The sequence below is a fragment of the Saccostrea cucullata genome, unplaced genomic scaffold, assembly GCF_032062105.1.
Source record: "Saccostrea cucullata isolate Sc308-1 unplaced genomic scaffold, CSIRO_AGI_Scuc_v1 ctg982, whole genome shotgun sequence".
Lineage (NCBI taxonomy): Eukaryota > Metazoa > Mollusca > Bivalvia > Ostreida > Ostreidae > Saccostrea > Saccostrea cuccullata.
Genome location: NW_026934142.1, coordinates 39,977 through 59,469, shown reverse-complemented (window position 1 = coordinate 59,469; position 19,493 = coordinate 39,977). Strand labels below are relative to the sequence as shown.

At 31.1% G+C, this 19,493-nt stretch overlaps 1 protein-coding gene across 1 annotated transcript in view; it reads right to left on the bottom strand.

Moving 5' to 3' along the window:
• Positions 1-518: 518 nt before the first annotated feature.
• The window catches only part of LOC134240036 (uncharacterized), a 35,042-nt gene continuing 16,067 nt past the window's right edge, over positions 519-19,493 (bottom strand). The window contains exons 2-14 of the mRNA XM_062722150.1: positions 18,584-18,733; positions 16,956-17,138; positions 13,157-13,373; positions 12,671-12,942; positions 10,219-10,359; positions 8,665-8,886; positions 7,501-7,616; positions 6,989-7,130; positions 6,389-6,503; positions 5,090-5,999; positions 4,181-4,511; positions 1,170-1,409; positions 519-734 (exon numbers count right to left, since the gene is read on the bottom strand). Coding sequence (XP_062578134.1) covers positions 570-734; positions 1,170-1,409; positions 4,181-4,511; positions 5,090-5,999; positions 6,389-6,503; positions 6,989-7,130; positions 7,501-7,616; positions 8,665-8,886; positions 10,219-10,359; positions 12,671-12,942; positions 13,157-13,373; positions 16,956-17,138; positions 18,584-18,733 — 3,204 coding nt within the window. The 3' untranslated portion in view covers positions 519-569. The remainder of the gene's footprint in view (positions 735-1,169; positions 1,410-4,180; positions 4,512-5,089; positions 6,000-6,388; positions 6,504-6,988; positions 7,131-7,500; positions 7,617-8,664; positions 8,887-10,218; positions 10,360-12,670; positions 12,943-13,156; positions 13,374-16,955; positions 17,139-18,583; positions 18,734-19,493) is intronic.

Genomic DNA, 19,493 nt, shown 5'->3' with positions numbered 1-19,493 from the left:
AATGACTTAGCAAGTGTGAGGCAAAAATTCAAAAAATGATTGGAAATATTTAAATCAATTAAGAACTGTGGGTCGTACAGTGAATCGTATAGTGGCTCGCCCTGTCGTGACTCTCTGTAGATCTTTGCTCGGAATATTTCCGATCAGTTCTAAGAGTGTGTCTGGTATGTTAAAATCTCATTGCTCATTTGTTTTAAGCAAAGTTCATCCATTCCCCCTTATCTGCGTCCCCAGATAGATAGACACCCTGGTAGCTTACACTGTTCTTAATCCAATTACAATATTTATTTATACTTGCGGAAATGTATTACACGTATATTCAAATTCTGCTTGGAAAAGAGATCAATACATGTTAAAAAGTTTACTTTTCTATTATTTTCATTAACATAAATTTCTGAAACCATAAAGAGTTACATTAATTTGGTTACTCTCTCTCTCTCTCTCTCTCTCTCTCTCTCTCTCTCTCTCTCTCTCTCTCTTATCATCATTCAGAAGATACATTTTTTCGTAATTTCTAATACATGTACATGAATATTTTTTTTCCATCTATATGGGTTTTTTTTACAGAATTAACATGTACTGTCCTCAATGAGCCCGAGTGTAGATAAAAGATTCCGTGCCGTAGGCCTATTGCTTGCCTTGGCGGCCCAGCAGTCACTTATAAATGTCTGTATTTCTCGTGGTGGTGGATACTTATGGTCGAGGCTGGGTCGTACTCCTTCTATAACGTTCTCCTTAATAAAAATAAAATTATTTTAAGTAGGGAACTTTATATTAATATGAAAATGAAAATATCCGTAAGGTATTTTTTTAAACTAAGATTTAATTAGGACAATCTTTTGTACTATAAATGGGGAGAAATTCTCTCAAAATTAATTTTAAAAAATCAAGAATATTCCTTATGGAAGGATTCTCTCATATTTATTGTGTTAAAAATTACAGGAAATGACATTTTCAAGGATCCACGTGGACATTTCAACTTTGGCCTTTCTATTTTACTGTTAGTTGCATTCATTATTTTTTCTCTTCCCAATGACGTATTAAAATTTCAAATTTGTTAATTTTATCAGTACAAATGATTTAAAGGACTCAGAACTTTAAATATATAATTCTTGTTTAACAATAGAAATGTACCGTTCATTGTAGAAAATATGTATGATATCGCTTACCTTTACAGACCAATAATTCGTTATGATGTCACGATATAAATCCTCACTAAAAACCTTTCTGCCGTACCACATTTCCCAAACCATAATACCAAGACTAAAAATGTCTGCTGACGTATTATATATCTGTCCTTTGAACACTTCCGGTGCCATGGAAACAGGGGTTCCTATGATTATTCCAGTCAGGAGATTTTCTGGTTTAGATAGGCCTAAGCCTGCAATTTTAGCTATATTATCCTTGACCTTTAAATAAGTAAGCATAAATAAGAATAAATAAGCAACAAATCATGTGTAATTATTGTTAAAGCTCTTGCCATATAAAATATAGAATATTACAAAAACAATTATAACTAAAAACGATCTCGGTGCGAGCAACGAGAGATCTTCCGTCCGATTCTGAAATAATAAAAACAAAAATTCGAGCTGAAAAAAGAAATAAAAAATTCGGACACACGGGGGATCGAACCTGGGTGATAATCCAAAATTTAAATGTAAAGATCTCGAGATTGGATTTTTCGATTCAAAAGGAAATTACATATTTAGTATTCTTCAGAGGATCCCTAATAACCATAATAATATCAAAGAAAATTATTAAAAACAAAAAAGTTAAAAATTGGACCTGTTAAAATTGGCTTCCGATAGCGACCGGAAGTAATGACGACGAACAAAATGTCGCCTCCTGGGTAGTGTTGATCACCATCTATAATCTCTGAAAGTTTCACATTGATATCTTTTCCCGTTATTAAGATTATACGTGGACAATATGTCATTTTAAAATTCAGAAAATGGTCCGTAAATTGGCAACGGGAAGGAATTTCCAAAAAATTTCTCATAAGTACATGTATCTAGACTATTTAACAACACATCTTTTCTGAAGATTTCATGTAATGCAACCTAGTCGTTGTCGAGAAATCATGTCAGAAAAAAATAAAATGAAGAAGAAAAAACACAATAACTATAAGGTCTTCCGTGAAGTCGGAAGACTTTAATTACTTTTAAAATAGTCTTTCAGGTTTCTAGCTACAAAGTTGAACTTAGATAACATGTAAAGAAAACTGTTACGAAACCTCTTCAATGTCGTCCTAAGCACCTGAGTCCACCTCTGGAGTTTCTATGAGTCGGTGTCTTAAGTCCTGATCATGGATTTGTATTTATGTTCAGAGATTTATTTTAAGCTCAATCACTGTTCGTTATCTTCACCTTGTATCTTATGTATGTATCTTAAATTCTTAACCATTATTCAAGCCCTCAAACTTGGGCTTTCTTAATTTCAATAATCTTTTTTTCTGCTCCTCAGTCAGGATAGATAACTCTTAGATTTTCTATTAAACTTTCAAGTCTCAAAATAAAGCTTGAACTAAAACTTTTTTTAATCAATGCAACGATTTTAATTCACAAGCATATCAATATGATTTAAGGTTCTCTAAAAAGAGAACGTCTTTTAGAAGGTAAACATTAAACTGTACCAATCCCAGTATAGAATTAAATAGATCTTTAGAAAAATCGATTTTTCAATATAGCAGAAGATAGTCATGTTTATTAGCATAATATGAATTTAGAAGTGATCTGTGATACATAAAAGCTTTTTACTCTATTTCTTATGTAATTAATCGTTGAAGTACTGTAGACATCTTTAATTTCACTAGTCTAAAATATCACGGTTTGTTAGAAAGTTTTCCTTTCACGGTGGTAAAAATATTCAGGTGCTTTGTCTGTTTTTAGCTAAAAATGAAGTAAATTAATAACCACGATGGTTTAAAATTCGCGAAAATTTTTTTAAACTTAAACATAGTGAAATTTAAAACACCATGATGTATTCTTCTTCTACCCTAAGTCGAAGAACTTAAGTATCGTATAAGTAAGTATTAAGTAAATAAGTGAGTAAGTTACAAAAGTATATGTTATATTGGCATGTGTATTGATACATTAATACAGTGCATTAAACTTAGTTTCTTACACTAGGCTTTACTGATCTATACGTTGCTGTTAAAATTTTTGAAAAGATGTGTACAAAGGCACATATTCAAAGAATAACTTTCAATTTCATGATGTGAACAATCGATTTGGTTGCGTGATAATTTGCCAATCGATTGATCACGTCATAAAATGGAAAAATCTGATAGTTTTTCCTTATATATACATGCTCTTGATTCCACCAATCCACGTGCTACAAGCCCTGCTTCTGTCTAGCTATTTTTCCCGCCCTGCACGTGATTTTTTAACCGCGTCTATTGAGAACCAGTGCATTCATGAAGAAATAAAGAACATTAACTATTTGTAATTTTATCTCGGACAAAGACATTGAAAATGCAAATATAAGAAGATAAATGATATTAGAATAAGTATTATAAACTTGCTAATTACCCCTAATGTCTGAATACCACTGGTGTTTCTCCTAAAACATATTTGTTGATCAATTTTTAACTAGGAAATACATAGCGAATGATTTTATTCATGTTTCCTAAAGTTTTGTTTTGAGATCTTATTAATTTCCCTTTATAACAACAAATCTATTTTAACAATAGCATTTGAGGAATTTATTATTAAGTATCTATAACATTATGTATGAATTCATAGTCAATGTTGTAAACATTTTAATTACTGAAGGCTTGATTATGAGAATCCAAGGATCGAATTTCTTCTATTAAGTTTTTTGATCATGTTTTCAGTTTTTAGCTTTTTTAAACTTTGATTTACTACAGTGACTTTGACACTTTGATTTACTAAAGTGATAACTATGAAAACTTTGATTTACTATGGTGATCACTATGGAAACTTCGATTTACTATGGAAAAACTTTGATTCACTGTGGTAAAAACTTTGATTTACTTATAGTGATAACTGAGACACTTTAGTGATCACTTTGAAAACTTTGATTGACAATAGTAATCACTTTGAAAGCTTTGATTTGCTTTAGTGATCATTTTGAAAACTTTGATTTACTAAAGTTAACTATAGTTAACCATAGTATTTTTGTTAAGGTATTGTGAGAACATCATTGAATTAAAACTCACCAAAATGTTTGACAATATAAGATTCCTGTGAACGAAATCCTTGTCATATAGATAAACCAGACCGTTCAATATGCCTTTCAACATCTTCAGAAAAAATGCCCACTCATCGAGGAAATCCTGACTGTTTCTCTCATTTTCTTTGAATAAATGACATGTTTTCCTTCGCAGTTTGTTACAGTCGCAGATTTCCATTGGATGACCGTAACACAAAACAAGCTCTTCCAGTGAGCAATCGCACATTTCCATGAAAATATGCAGATACCTTCTTTCTTGCCGATCCGTTTCAATGGCGATCCCAAAGCAATTAACGATATTCTCATGTTGAAATTCCCTGTTGCAAGTCAAAATATTTTTAGATATTACTCGGTATTAAAAAAAAATGAAATTTAAAGATAATTCATGCTAAAATGAAGTAAACAAATTGTGAGCACTAGTAAACGTAGACCTCTGAGTGCAATATATCCTCCCCTTTTGACAGATATAAATCAGTTGTGTATCCCTCGTTACGATAGGGTTACGTAGAAAAGTACGCATTCACAACAGCGTGGAAAAGAATGACCTAACAATTCTAATGAAAAAGGTCAACCTTCGGTCTATCGAATAGATAGAATGTATTTATTTTACAAACAATGTTCGCCATTAGCGGATGGAAAATTGTAGGAATATATATATACAGGGTATATGTCCTATGTATGTACGATTAGACGAAAACATACCAGTAGCGTTTTATTTATTCTTATTTATATTTTTCTATTTATTTACTTATTCATTTAGACCATATTTTCATATAAACTTCTTAAGATTTGCTTTCTCGGAAAGATGAAGATAAATACTCATTTTTTTCTATGTTTACATTTCTTTCAATTTATTTTTAAGACAATGTTTTTAGATATACACATGTACATGTACCTAAGATTTGCTGCCTCGGTGAGATGAAGGTAAATGTTCTCTGAATGTAATGGTGACGTCATTTTCTTCACTGCGCAATGTATCTGTTTTTGTCCGATCTCTACGTCACATGACAAAACACTAGAGTATGCCCCTCTTCCCAAAGGCACTAACTCTCTTATAATGCGTGGTTGGCACTCTGGAAGGTGTTGCAACTTAAAACAAAGAAGTTCTCCAACTATTTCTTTGCATTTTTGTTCAACCGGTGTGTATTCCTGTCTTACAGTCTGTGAATCTCGGCTTTCTTTCACTATATTTTCTATAAGTTCTTCATCAGCCTCAATTTGTTTGGGAATAATATCCTTACAGACCAGTTTTATGCTGGACATGAAATCTTTTAAATATGTCTGTTTTAAACCGTTAAATATTAGTTCAGTGTTGTAATATTTCAATTCTTCTTCTGCCCATTTTAAAATGTGTGATAATTTATTTTCTCTGTAATGCTTTATTTTCTGTTTTTCTTCTACGACATTTTTGACATGCATCCCGATAGCCACGGGAAGTGCCAAAACACTAGCTCCAATTACGCACGGCAGCCATATAGGGGCAAAAGCGGCAACAGCAATGCGTTCTTGTAGTGGAATTATGGAACTCGATTTTGATGCATCAAAATCAGAGGAGTTCTCCGCTGCTTGAGGAACGTTCCCATCAGCAATTGGAGGTTTAATTCCTTGAATGATTTGGTCTATTTCTGTGTAGTTTCCTTTGATTAATTTACACTCTTTGATGAACAAATCAAACAGGTGTGAGGAGGTTCCCTCAATGTCATTTTCTTGACACCACTGGACGATTTCATTGTTGAATTTATCTTGTATTTTTTGTTTTGATTTATATTTTATAACATCCAAATCTCTGCCATCTGGCAGATCATCTGTAAATAAAGAATATAACGCGAAGAGTTGGTTGGTTTTGAAAATTAGCTATTTTTAATGTAAAAAAGTAAATAAATTAACAGTAAAAATTATTATTTAAATATATATATATATATATATATATATATATATATATATATATATATATATATATATATATATATATATATATATATATATATATATATATATACATGTATTCAATCAACATACAGTAAATATAAAAGAAGTGAGATAAATATTCTCTAAATTCTCTCTGAATTTGTATATAATATCAAAGTATCAAAGGGTTTCTTATTTTTGGTCTTCCATCGTTTTCTTATTAATAGTAATATATGTATTATAAAAGATTTACTTCATTATAATAACTTTCAACAAATCTTCTCACCCTTTTGCCATTGAAACATCCGATTCTTTGTTTCCTGATTGTTAAGGTGTTCGGTTAATTGTTCTGCAATATGCTTGCATTTCAGCTTTGCAGCTAATTCCATTCTATTTTTCACCTAAAAAGTATAATCAAGAAATAAAGTCCGTGTTTTCGTGAATGATGCAGGATAACCTCCGAGGTCGAGAAATGTTGTTTGAAAGATAAAAGCCGAGGCGTTAGCCGAGTCTTTTATATTTCAAACAACATTTCATGACCGAGTTAGGGTTAAATTACAAATGACACCTAAAGCTTCACCCCTACTCCCCCTTCAAACAAACTCTATCAAGATTTAAAGCCTTGAACATGAGTGAGATCCCACAAAATTTTGAAAAAAGGGGAAAGGGGGTAAATAAAATAAAAATAAAAACAAATGTCTATTCCAAAAATAATCTAGGAAACATATTTTGTGTTGCAAAAGCCAGAACGAAATTTAAAATATTTTTTAAAAATTAGGGAATGAAAAGAAAGATTGGAATTTATAGAAAAACAGACTGTATGGGTGTCAGATAAAAAAGTTTTTATTGTATTACTATTGCCGTTTGTATGACTTCTTTAACTTACATCCGCTGTTTCCTCTTTTAATGTCTTCAGTCTCCTTTCCACTTTCATTTTCATCATTTCTATCTCTTCTTGATTCTGCCTTGTTGCATTTATTCTGGCTATAACCTTCACAAGAAGTCTATCCAGAAAAATCTGTAGCCAACTGGAATAAAAAGGGTTGCTTTTTTTGTCTGTCTGTGAGAACATGTATATATCAAATAAAGTACGACTGGTGTGGTTCGGATACCAACTTTTCTAAGGAAGTGAATTTGTATTTCAAAGTTCTATTAATAAATCTTATTCGGATACCAACTAATGGAATTAAACAGGATTAGAAAAATTTTAATCAAATGAATTTGCTATAGAAACTTAAAGTTGCCATCGTTATTAGTAGTTGGGATATAACAACTAAATTCGTTATTAGCAACGTTTGGATTACAAAACATTGGGATATAGCAACTTAAAGTTTCCATCGTTTATAACCAACATTTGGATAAAATATATATGTGGATGATCCCTAAATCAAGCCTTACTCTACATGTCTCCTGACTCTTCGCTCTAAACTGGCACCGACCAGGCGATCAATACCAGAAAGTAGACTCTTAAACTTATCTGTGTAGCCTAATCCAGCTTCAGCTCTTCTCAGATCCTGTCAAAATTTAGTTTCTTTTTAGTAAGTGATATGAATGTGAAAACTGTTAAAATACATATAATCGTGGGGTCAAATTTTAAAGGTTTCAGGAAAAGAATTGGGTTTGAGGGGAATTAATTTCTTTGTAGAAGAATGTTTAGTAGTAATGCATAAGAAATTCTAAATTTCGTCGAGGTCATTATTCGTGGGTCTCTCAATGCCTCGAAAACAACGAAAATCAGACCACAACAAAAATCAGTGATTTCACAGTTTGCATATTTGATTAGAGATAGAGACTAATGACATACAATGTAGTTTATAACCTTGATCCTAATGTGATTCATAAATCACATTTTAAGTATATAATACAATTATTTATCAAAGTTATTTATCATGCAAATGTCTTACATTTGCAATTTTCTTTTTTATTATAACAAGTAAATCCAGTTTAATTCGAGAGTAAAAATGTGTACATAACTAAGCGTCATATTGTTTAATCTTTGAACTTTGTAGTTGCTTCAAAAGGCATGGTTAGATAGATAGGGTTAAAAGAAGAGGAGATAAAAATAATAATATCAAGTTTTATACTTCAGAAAGAAAAACATTTCATGTAAAATATGCATGCAAAGGGTCAAAAGAGTTAAAGTAAAAATGAGGTTGGATTCTAGTGAACTACAAATCACTTGTTCAATCAATCAACTTTTGTAATTTTTCTTCCGTGTCGGTTTACTTAATTTTTCCCACTTAAGAAACAAACTGTACATACAAAACATCATCAGTATAAAAGGTAATCATTTACATCTTTTAAAAATATCCCATATTTCCTGGTTTTATATGTAGCTTATTAAGATTATCTGATTTTCCTTTTAACATTCAGTTTTTTATTAACAATTTACATATGGAAGTGTTTTATTTCATAAAAAAGTCAGAACTATTAGGCGTGATGACATAAGGACCTTCAAATGATCAATCTTTATATAATTCACATGGTATTCTTTTCATGAAAGCTTATTCTTTTTATAAACACAAAAAACTTCATCTGACCAGTATATTTTCGTCTTCATACCTCTGCCGTGGACAGTTTAAACATCTGATTTGTAATGTCCACGTCACGCCTGGTTGGCCAATGGGTCTTCAGTTTTCTCGAAATGTCTTCCCATACTCTCTGCTCTTCCTCTTTTGGAACTTGGTCCCATTTGTTACAGACAAAGATTGCACACTCAGGATCAAATTGCTGTAAGCGGCCAATATTTTCGAATTTTTTCTGTTTTTGAAATATTCTTATGAGCTGTAAAGAATAATCGTTAATTTTCAATGATTACTTATTTTTGCTATATAGATTCTTTGTTTTAATTTCTGAAGGTTTCGTCAAAGGTCAACATGTCCAAAAATTTATTTTTACAATAGCCCCAAAACAATGTGGGATATAAAGTTAAAACTTTTACAGTTTATAAATTTATCATTGATTAACAGAATGACAGTATCACTTGATAAAAAAAAAATACTTGGAAAAAATATTAATTGAGAAAAATTCTTCTTAATAATGCATATATTTTCAAAAAATACACCTAATTAATTCCGTGCTCTTAGTGAAAACCATTATTGCAGAAACAAAATTTGTTTATCAATGAAGGGCAAGTTGGACTTGGATAGCCTCTGAAAAGTTGTTTTCCCTGTTTATTTTGTCCAAATGTTAAGACTTGAAAGTGCATTGCAAATGGTGTATTTTATAGGGGTCTTGTCTTTATACATGTCGTGCTTTCAATAACAGCCTTTCAGAGACCATTCACGTCCAACTTGCCCTTCAATGATAAACATATATTATTTCTGCAATGATGGTTTTCACAAAAAAGAAAGAATTAAGCAGGTGCATTTTTCTTTAAATATGCACATTTTCTAATACAATTTTTCTCAAAAAATATCTTTTAAAAAAAATATTTGTTTGCAAGCGATACTTTCTATTTATCAATCAATGATATATTTATAAACTGTAAACGTTTTGACTTTATACCACACATAGTTTTGGAGCTATTGTAAAAATATTTTTTTTAGTCATGTTGACCTTTGACGAAACCTTAACTGATGTGTACATCATTACATGTATGAGCGAGAAAAATATAAATTAGTGACTAATATTAACATGATTAAAACATGTATAATTCATATATCCTTATAATCATACAGAAATATTCATTATGAATATAGAGTATTTCCTAAATATAATGATACAATTATAATATTAATGAATAAATTTCATAAAAAATATTTTATGAAATAATTTCTATGGTCGGTACAATGATCTTGTCAGGAAATACAATCTATCATCAAGTCAAATGCTAACTGACGACTTTTATCTTAAATGTTAGGCTAATATTTACACACAGAATTCGATCCACGAATTGTCTTGGGATTTTTCTCGGTCATGACAACGAGTATACTGCGGGTGTGAAGGTCGTCAAGGGATGCTCACTGTTCTGTGGCATTCTGATGCTTTAGATGTCTGTGTTTGATTTTTTTTTCTGTTTATCCTTCGTTGTATACTTTGAATGGAATATTTAGCTTGACTACAGATTGTTATCTCCAAATTTTATCATTATATACAAAACAGAAATATAAATACCCTATCGTCTTGAACCCCTCCAGTATTGGTCATGTTTATGACGTAGATAAAAGCTACAGCCTCCGTCAGAAAGTTGAGTAGAACCTCAGTCATCTCTTCATTTCCTCTAATACCAGGTGTTTCAACAATCGTGGCGTGTTCCTATGGAGGCATTTTATTTACTTGAAATCATTACGATAAATTATTATACGAGGGTTGTTCGAAAAGTTCATGGACTGCTGTCATATTTTTTTTTATTTGACATCATATATTATCCATATTTGGTATAGATTTTTTAACAGTAAATCCAAATGATTTGTATCAATATTTTTTCAAATATCACGATTTATTCAAATTTTATCCAGATTTTAAAAATGCAAAAATGGGATCGCAGAGAAAGTCAAAATTTAGTAAGTTACAAACAATACACTAAATAATATCTGTAGTCAAATTCTCTGTAAAGTGGAGCAGAAACCAAAAACAACCTATACCTAGAAATTCAAATTAAGAATTATGAAAACGGAAACACATCCTAGACTTTTAAGTTAAGAACAGTTACATCGATTTGTATTCCAAATTATAGCTTAATATTTTGCTTTGTTGAAAAGAAATCAACTTGAGAAGATAGGTATTCCTCATTGAAAACGACAAAAACGATGACGTTTGAGAACGCAACGGAGCAGCAGATAACGATGCAATTTTGTGTTTTACTCAGGGAAAATTCTGAATAAACTAAAAAAATGCTAGAAGAATAAAAAAATTTGTCATAAGCGAGATGTGCACGTGTGTACAAATAGTACAGGGAGTAACTGAGAGACAGAGATTCTGCAGTTTGTGAAGAAACGGTTTATCTGTAAAATCTGGAAAAAAAATGTGAAAAGTTGGAACGTCAAGGAAAGACATAAGCGCTTCAGAGTTGCTTATCCTGTGAAACCAGAGTTAAATTATCAAAGAAATTATAAAATTAAAACCTTAACAAAGGAAACTATACAACGAGAGCAAAATAAAAAATGTCGGGTATTAGAAAAATGATTTAATGGTTTGGCATTGGATTATTATGTGTGAAATACAGCTCAACACACTTTTTAAAATCACATGGTTTTTTGCACAAATTAAAGTAACATTTTTTTTGGAATAAAACTTAAAATTATTGAGTTTCAGTACGAGGCATATCCCTTATATTATTAAATATTTCATGTTAAAGGTGCATATCCTCTAAAATCATTATCTTAAGTTTTAAAAGTCAAATGTTCTGAAAGGGAATTTGTTTATAAATTGTATGATGTTAAATGTGTATGTTTCTACCATTTGTATTTACAAATTAATTAATCAAACTGTATTTGATACTATTTCGTTGAAATGTTCAAATTGATTTCGTACAGATGAGTATTTTTCTAGGTACTTTGCACATTTTCAATGCGTGTCTTGGTTTTGTCGAAATGCAGCGCCGAAAAATGACAAAACTGCATAAAGAAATCATGTGAAAGGATAGGATAATAAAGTATTTTTTATTTTTCAACATTGTAAATTGTAAATATTGAAATTTTTTTTTTACATTTATGGTCTTAAACTTTGAAATTTTGCGTTGGTAGGTAACTTTCATGATGCTAGATTTCAGGAAGTTAACCTGAAATAATGCCATATTTTTAACATGAAAAGCAGTTTTTAACAGATGAGAAATACTTCTATCATCTTGCGCCTTAGTATCATATTAATGTACAGAAAATACAGAAATAACATTAACTGCACTGTTCCTCTATGAAGGCAAGGCAAAAGTATGCTTTAAAATGAATGGATACAAAGACGATTGCATTTGAAGAGAAACCATAAAAAACCATTTGGAAACTCTAGTAATATAACATCCAAGAGCGTATAAAAATCTTACCAATCATTATGTGTGAATTATGTTTAAAGTAATGGAATATGATAAAATTAAGTTATCAATCAATTTTAAAATATATTTTGTTGTCACGTTACACAATTTTGCATTATAACAATGTGACCTTAATTTGTGCGAAAAACCATGTGAGTTTAAAAAGTGCGTTGAGCTGTATATAGGGATAATATTTTTTAAAGAAATTCTTGACGCTATGTTTTGACGTAACATTGCGGTTCAATGTGCTCCGCGGGCACAAAATATATTGATATTAAAATGAGGTAAACTGATTTCTGTGAAATCGAATGGAACGAAACTCCACACAAAAAACAACAGAAATATTTTTACATTTTATATTGTGCTTATTTTAAATTTTTAATGAGTAATGTAACGAAGATTAACATCGTCCACGAACTTTTCGAACAACCCTCGTATATTGGCAGCAAGTTATCCTATGAAATTTTATTCGTAATATTTTTAAAGTTAAATTGGCTCTCTTTCCCCAGACTAACGCTCTTAAGACGTTGCACGAACAAGACGACTACACCGTGCACAAAAGCAAAAATTTTTAAAAAGTCATGTAATCAGACAACCGACCTGCAGCATTGGAAGAGGCCAGTAAATATCGATTTCTTTGTATTTTTCCACTGATTCTCCGGACCGGTCTACATTGATGTACTTGGAAAGTTGAGCTTCTGTGACATCTTTAAGAAAAGTTCTCTCTCCATTCGTCTTTATGACTTCCATTCGCTTGGTGGCGCTGTTGAATATTTGACAAATGGTGAAGGTAGAACCTACGACCTGACGCGGAAGCACATGTTCTCCCATAATGAGATTTAACAGGGACGATTTCCCTGCCCCTGTTTCACCTTATAACAAAATAAAGAACATTTATATGAATTACAAAAAATATTAATATTTTTATTTAATGATTTTTTTTTCTTTTTGCTAAAATTAATAGAGAATTCATGGTACAGTTATACCCCAAGAAAGAGGTAAATGTTTCATGTCGATACACTTTGATGCAATGTTAAGACACAAATACCAAAATAAATGCTCTTCATCGCAGTCCTTTAGACCTACCAGCTACGACAATAGGACAATGGCGTCTCTCTAGCTGTCTTCTGTACTTCATTACAGTACTAATATAACCATTATATTCCTTAGTCATCTCAGTACCAAGATTCTTCTCAAAGTTTGGCATTGTGAGCATGTCCAACAAAGAGGTGTATAGATCAGCCACTATCTTTCTCATTCTGGCATCTCGCTCTAGCATTTCTCCCATAACCTCACTGGACACCTGTTAATGTACAAAACGTGAGTATTTTACGTGTAATTGTAAAATGTACTTACATGTTAATATATGCATATAAAACAAGAGAACATAATGTGAACGAAATATTTCATCAACGCATGAATGTACTTAAAACATGCATTTGAAATTGTAACATCATGTTTTTTTAAATTTTATAAATACAGTTTTATTTAAGGAATGAATTTAATAGCTACCCAGTTTATACCGTATAAAATGGGTAGCTATTAAATTCATTGCTTATAATTTAATTTTCATTCATTTGATGTAAGAAAAAAGATGATTGTTCTAACAAAATGACTTCAAATTGTACAAAAGTTGAATGTAACGTCAGGCGGATTGATACGTTTTTGACACGTCATTGTGACGTAGGCAACCCATTTTATACGATATAAAATAAATTTTTTATCCAATCAAATACACCGTTACAACCAGAATTAAATTATGCTTTAAATTACTAGTAGTTCATTGTCTGAAAATATTATATTAAACCCCATGAAAACCCACTTGTGTGAATATTCCTTTAAGTGGCATTTATAATTTTTTTGTAATATGTTAAAAAATATACACAATAACAGTATCCTATATTTTCGAAAACAATGAAAAAGACACGCAGTACAGTTAATTATGTTGAAAACATAGAACCTCCGCTTCAGATCTATGGTTGTAATTTACTAGAATTTCTAAATTAATGAAAATAATAATCATTTTTTGTTTAGATTACATGTACATTAAAAGTATTTAACTATATAATACATTTATCATTGTAGCTGTCAAGAGTTTCAGGCTTAAAGAAAGAAAATAAAAAATGCATCAATTTCTCCACAGGGCATGTTAGAGCATTTAACATTTTTTAAAAGTATGCATGTGCTATATAATTTTGTTTTTCATTTTGGTAAAGATGAATCTCAGAAATGTTTTTTAAATATTCTATGAATAATTGTTGTTGTATATGTCAGTTGTTTCACATCCCCATAAAAGTTTTTTAACACAACTTTCTTCCATTTATATTAATAACATAAATTCACTACAATATACAGTGTAACATGGTTAATTTTGTTTTTTCAAAATGTAATGCTATTTTATTCTACAATGTGTATTTAGTAATCCAATAGCATATTACTGCATGTATATATTGTGTTGTAGGCGTAGCTATTCCCAAAAAAATGGACCAATGGATTCATTCAAGCAGCAAGTTAATCCATCATTTAAGGAAAATGGTATGCTAAATATTAGCTATAAACCAAACAATATTCCTGGCAAGATTATTGAACTGTTTTGATAATAAAACTTACAGTAGAATTGCAAACATGTAATATTCATAATTACATATGCAATCTATGTTGAATGTTTCAATGCATATTTTATTTCAATTTTTTTAAAACACAAATTACTTTCAATAATGGTATTTCCTGGTTTTTTCATATTTTCAGAATTCATTTTATCCATAAGAACATGAAGTGATGGAAATAATTTGCACCTGCCCAGCATTCCTACAGTCTGTCTTTGGATTTGAAAAAAAAATTTATTAAATAAATTTTCTAGATAAATAATAATTTGACTTTTTCATATATTTACTGTACAGCTGTTGAAAAGGCTATTAAGATTTGAAAATGCATATTTTGTCAATGTGTGGAGGGTATCAATGTCCATTAAGATCATATTTCCAGAATGCACATTGTGTTCAAAACAGGAGACTAAGGATCCCCCTAATTGATTCAAAACAGACAGGGGACCACCATTTGATTCTGAGGGAGGGAGGGGGGGGGCTAGCAAGTTTTTCCATGTCAGATTTTTCATGTCAATGAAGGACAGATTAATATTTACATTTCCGATCAATAAGATGGACAGATTATTTATTTATTTTCATCTTCATTGAAAAGTCTAACCTGCCAAAAAAAAAAAGAAGGTATGGTTTTAGCTTTATTGTGCCCTAACAATGTTATGTCATCAAAAAGTTTTGAAACTGGCTTAAATATTAGTTAAGTATATGACTATGATAAGTCAAAAAAGAATATGGCATAGAGGATTGCCATTCTGCAAATTTGACGTCATTAATGTGATGCATTTCTGTTATTTTAACAGAAAAAGCTTAAAATTAGCCAATTTCAAGGATAATTCTCCTTTAGAAAATAGTATCCACAGCCGTCGCCCACTTCAATTTTTTGATATGTTGTGCAAAAAAACAACAAAAAAATCATATATTTGAAAATCTTTGTGGGCGATGCCTGTGGACAATATTTTCTGAAAGAAAATTCCATTGAAAATTGGTGTCTTCTGCAACTTTTGAAGAAAATACGGGGAAATGCACATGTTTATGACGTCACAATTAGCATTTAAAAACAAATGGGAGAAAAATTATTCATATGATTTTTCTGCATGGAATGTCAGTTATTCAGAAAGCATTAGTTTTCATCTTCTACACCAGTTTCATTTTTTAGAAAATCGCAGGGCAAGATTTGTATAGAAACCATACTTTGTTCTTAAAAAAAACTCTGAATGTGGGAGCGGGAGATCACTGATCTGCGCCAGATTATTCATTTCTTCTCCAGTCCCTTCTTCTCCAATTGTAGACAGATTATTTATTTTCAACATTTTCAAGGACAAATTATTTATTTCTAAGATCTGCCCCCTCCCCTTCAGAATAAAATTGCCGTCCCCTTAACAAATACAGGAGTATACCCCAATCGTTTCCAATTAGTTCCTTAAACTTATAATTTGGTTCAAATCCTCTAAACAGTAGGAGGTCTGATTGAAAGCCATCGTAGAATGTTGTATGCGGAATTTTTATTAACTTCAGTATATGTACCATAGGCATCGGAAGCAAATTAAAGGGGGGGTGGCTAATTGAAAGGGGGGTCAAGCCCAGTCCGCATGTATATCTATTTAAAATTTACGAAGTAAACAAACTATATCAAGTACTAAAGAGTTATCCCCCATGCTTGGTCAATGATGCGTTTGAAAACTATAATTAGATTGACTCTTCCAAGATTTCAATTTTTAATCAAAAAGTGCAAGGGCAAGGCGACGATCTAAAAAGTATGTTTCTAATTATTTTCAATTATTTATTTTATTGTAACAGTATAGTTTTCAAAAAGTGATGCTCATTTCTTTGTATTCCCTTAATTAATTAATAATTCCCGATGAAATTAGGAAAATATCCTATTTTTCATACACTACTGTCTGTTTTAGCTGAATAAATTATATATATCGGAAAACTAACTGAATGAGCATCACTTTTGAGAAAGTATAGATACATAGGGACAACCTAAAACATTGTGCAGTTAATTTTTTGTATGCCTTGCCCTTGCACTTTTTGGTTAAATTTTACATTTCATTTTTTGACCTAAAATCGGAGCCCACGTGACCCTAGCGGGACACATGATGTCAAAAAATACCGATGTTAAAAGTGATGGACATACTCTTCAAGATAACATAAAGCTATTTTAATTAGAGTGTCTTGCTAAAAAATATAACTGTTAAACATTAAATGTATCCGTGAGTTTTTATAGAAAATGTTGCCTTAAGTGTACTGCGCACATTTTTGCTGACTTAATTAAAACAATGTACTTGTGATTTTCTTCTGTCAAGATTTGGCGAGCTTCTGTCTTTAATGGATTTTAGAACAAGATCCCGAATTTCTTCGATATCTTCCAGTGAGGAATAGTCCACGTCCATTTTATCCAGCTGACCACACAACTCATCCAAATCCATTCTCTTAACATCTTCGTGACGGCATATACAATCATCCATCTAAAACAGATGATCAAAAAATCAAAAAGATGAACAATATGTTATGGTTCCCGGCGACAAGGCTCGTAACCATGTTGCCTTTGCAAGGTTTATTTTTGATAACTTTATTTTTATCAGAACTTTGTTTTAATTCTTCATATGGAAATCCAGCTGACGCTCGCAGTCCATTTTCTGAAGATTGAATTCTTCAAAATCATATTTCATTAATTAAAACTTTTATTAGTAAAGCAAACCTACGTGCGATCAATCTATCCTACTTTTATTAAAGCAATTTGAGCTGCAACTTGGATGTCGGAATTTTTTATGTAAAATTGTAAAATCCTCTTTCAATGACAGATAAAATAACGTTAATTAACTTCTGTTGTTCATATTTAATATGCAATGAAAGAAGTATTGATAAGCTTCAATTGAATCAAAATTACATTATTGTCGTCCTGTACAATTATGATTTCTTACATAAAAGTGTATATGGAATTGTATGCAGAAGTTTTTTCTCCTGCTTTATTTAAGTCTTATTGATCATAAAGGTTTAAGCTACATACACATTATCATAGGGTTCGAAAAAGCCCTTGTAAACAGAGATACATTGCAGAGTCACGCGAATACTCTACTAAGCCCCTATCCTTGTACTCCTTAAAAATATATAAACTGCTTTAAACATGTTGAAGGACAAACTTCTTTCGTACTTGCTACAGCATATTCTGAAATCGAAGTATTAATCAGATATGGATCCTCAAAAACCTTTAAAAAAGAACTTTATGAAAATTTGAAATCGTGAAGTTTTTCAAAAGCAAGTGGTATCAAAACGTACGTCAACTTTTCCTAACAAAAATTACAACCATTCCCCGCGATAAATTAAAATTACAGTCTTTGATATCATATACAGCTGCTTCTTCAATACAATTTGAAGTAGACAATTTTCCTACCTTGTGATTTCTCATCAACAAAATTAAATTATTCATAAAGCCTTCCTATATAGTTTTCCAACAAAGTTTTGGGATTCCGATCTACTTTAATTGTCCCCTTTTATTAGCTGATCTGCTTTTATATTCTTAGGAAGGATTTAAAAACTCTTACACGAGAAGACTCCACTTGCTTTGCCCTTCAGCTCGACATTTAGATACAAATATATCGATGATGCATTATCAATTAAAAATACAATGTAGTTACTTCCATTCATATGTCGACATGAACTTGAAATAAAAAATTAAAAGACATTGCAGAGTCTGTGAATTATATATTTGAACGTTTCTTATGTACTTGTAATGTGCCTAAGTAAATGAAAACTACAAGTATGGATGTTCCTTCAAGTACATATGTGTCAATAAAATTCTAGAGAATTACATACATGTAAGATGAAAAAAAAATACACAATAACAGTATCCTATATTTTCAAACAACGAAAAAGCACAATTTTGCTGACTTAATTAAAACTCTTGATGTACTTGTGATTTTCTCCTGTCAAGATTTGGCGAGCATCTTTCGTTGATATCTTCCAATGAGGAATAGTCCACGTCCATCTTATCCATCTGATCACAGAGCTCATCCAAACCCATCCTCTCAACATCTTCCTCGCGGCATAAACAATCAGCCATCTAAAACGGGTGGTCAAAGAATTAAAGAGACTACTAGAACAAAATGTTATGGTTCCAAGCCGACAAGACTTGTAAAAATATCGCCTTTAATTGCAAGACTGATAATTATAACTGTATTTTAGAAGAGCCAGGTATCAAAATCCAACTTAAACATGTAATACTGGCGAATCAGTACTTTAAATTCTTCAAAATCACATTCTATTATTTTAATCTTGTAACCTTTTAACATTATACAGATTTACTGTCAACAAAGGTGAGTTTGATCTACTCTACCTACACTGGATTCCTAATGTCCGTAAGATACATTGCGGGTCTATCAATTGCTCTACTAAGTCCTTATCTTTACGCCTTACAAAATATTAACTGCTGTTTAGGAGAAAATTCAGAAATACTGTTCTACGATATTTTCTAGAAGTGGTGTGATTAAAATCGGGATATGGATCCTCAAAAACTCAAAAAAAAACTTCAAGAAAATTTAAAATCGAAAACATTTTCAAAAATTAATTGCATCAATACAATTCTTCTTTTTAAAAAAAGATCCATTCCTCGCGATAAATGAAAAAATCGAAGCCTTTTATATCAAACACAGCTGCTTAATAAAACTGGCTGTAGAAAATGTTCCTATCTTGTGATTTGTCATCAACAAAATGACATTATTTATTTTGTCTTCAATCATGGTTTTCCATCTAATTGTTTGGGTTCCTATCTACTCTGTCCCCTTTTATAAGCTGACCCGCTTTTATATTCTTATGAAGCAGAA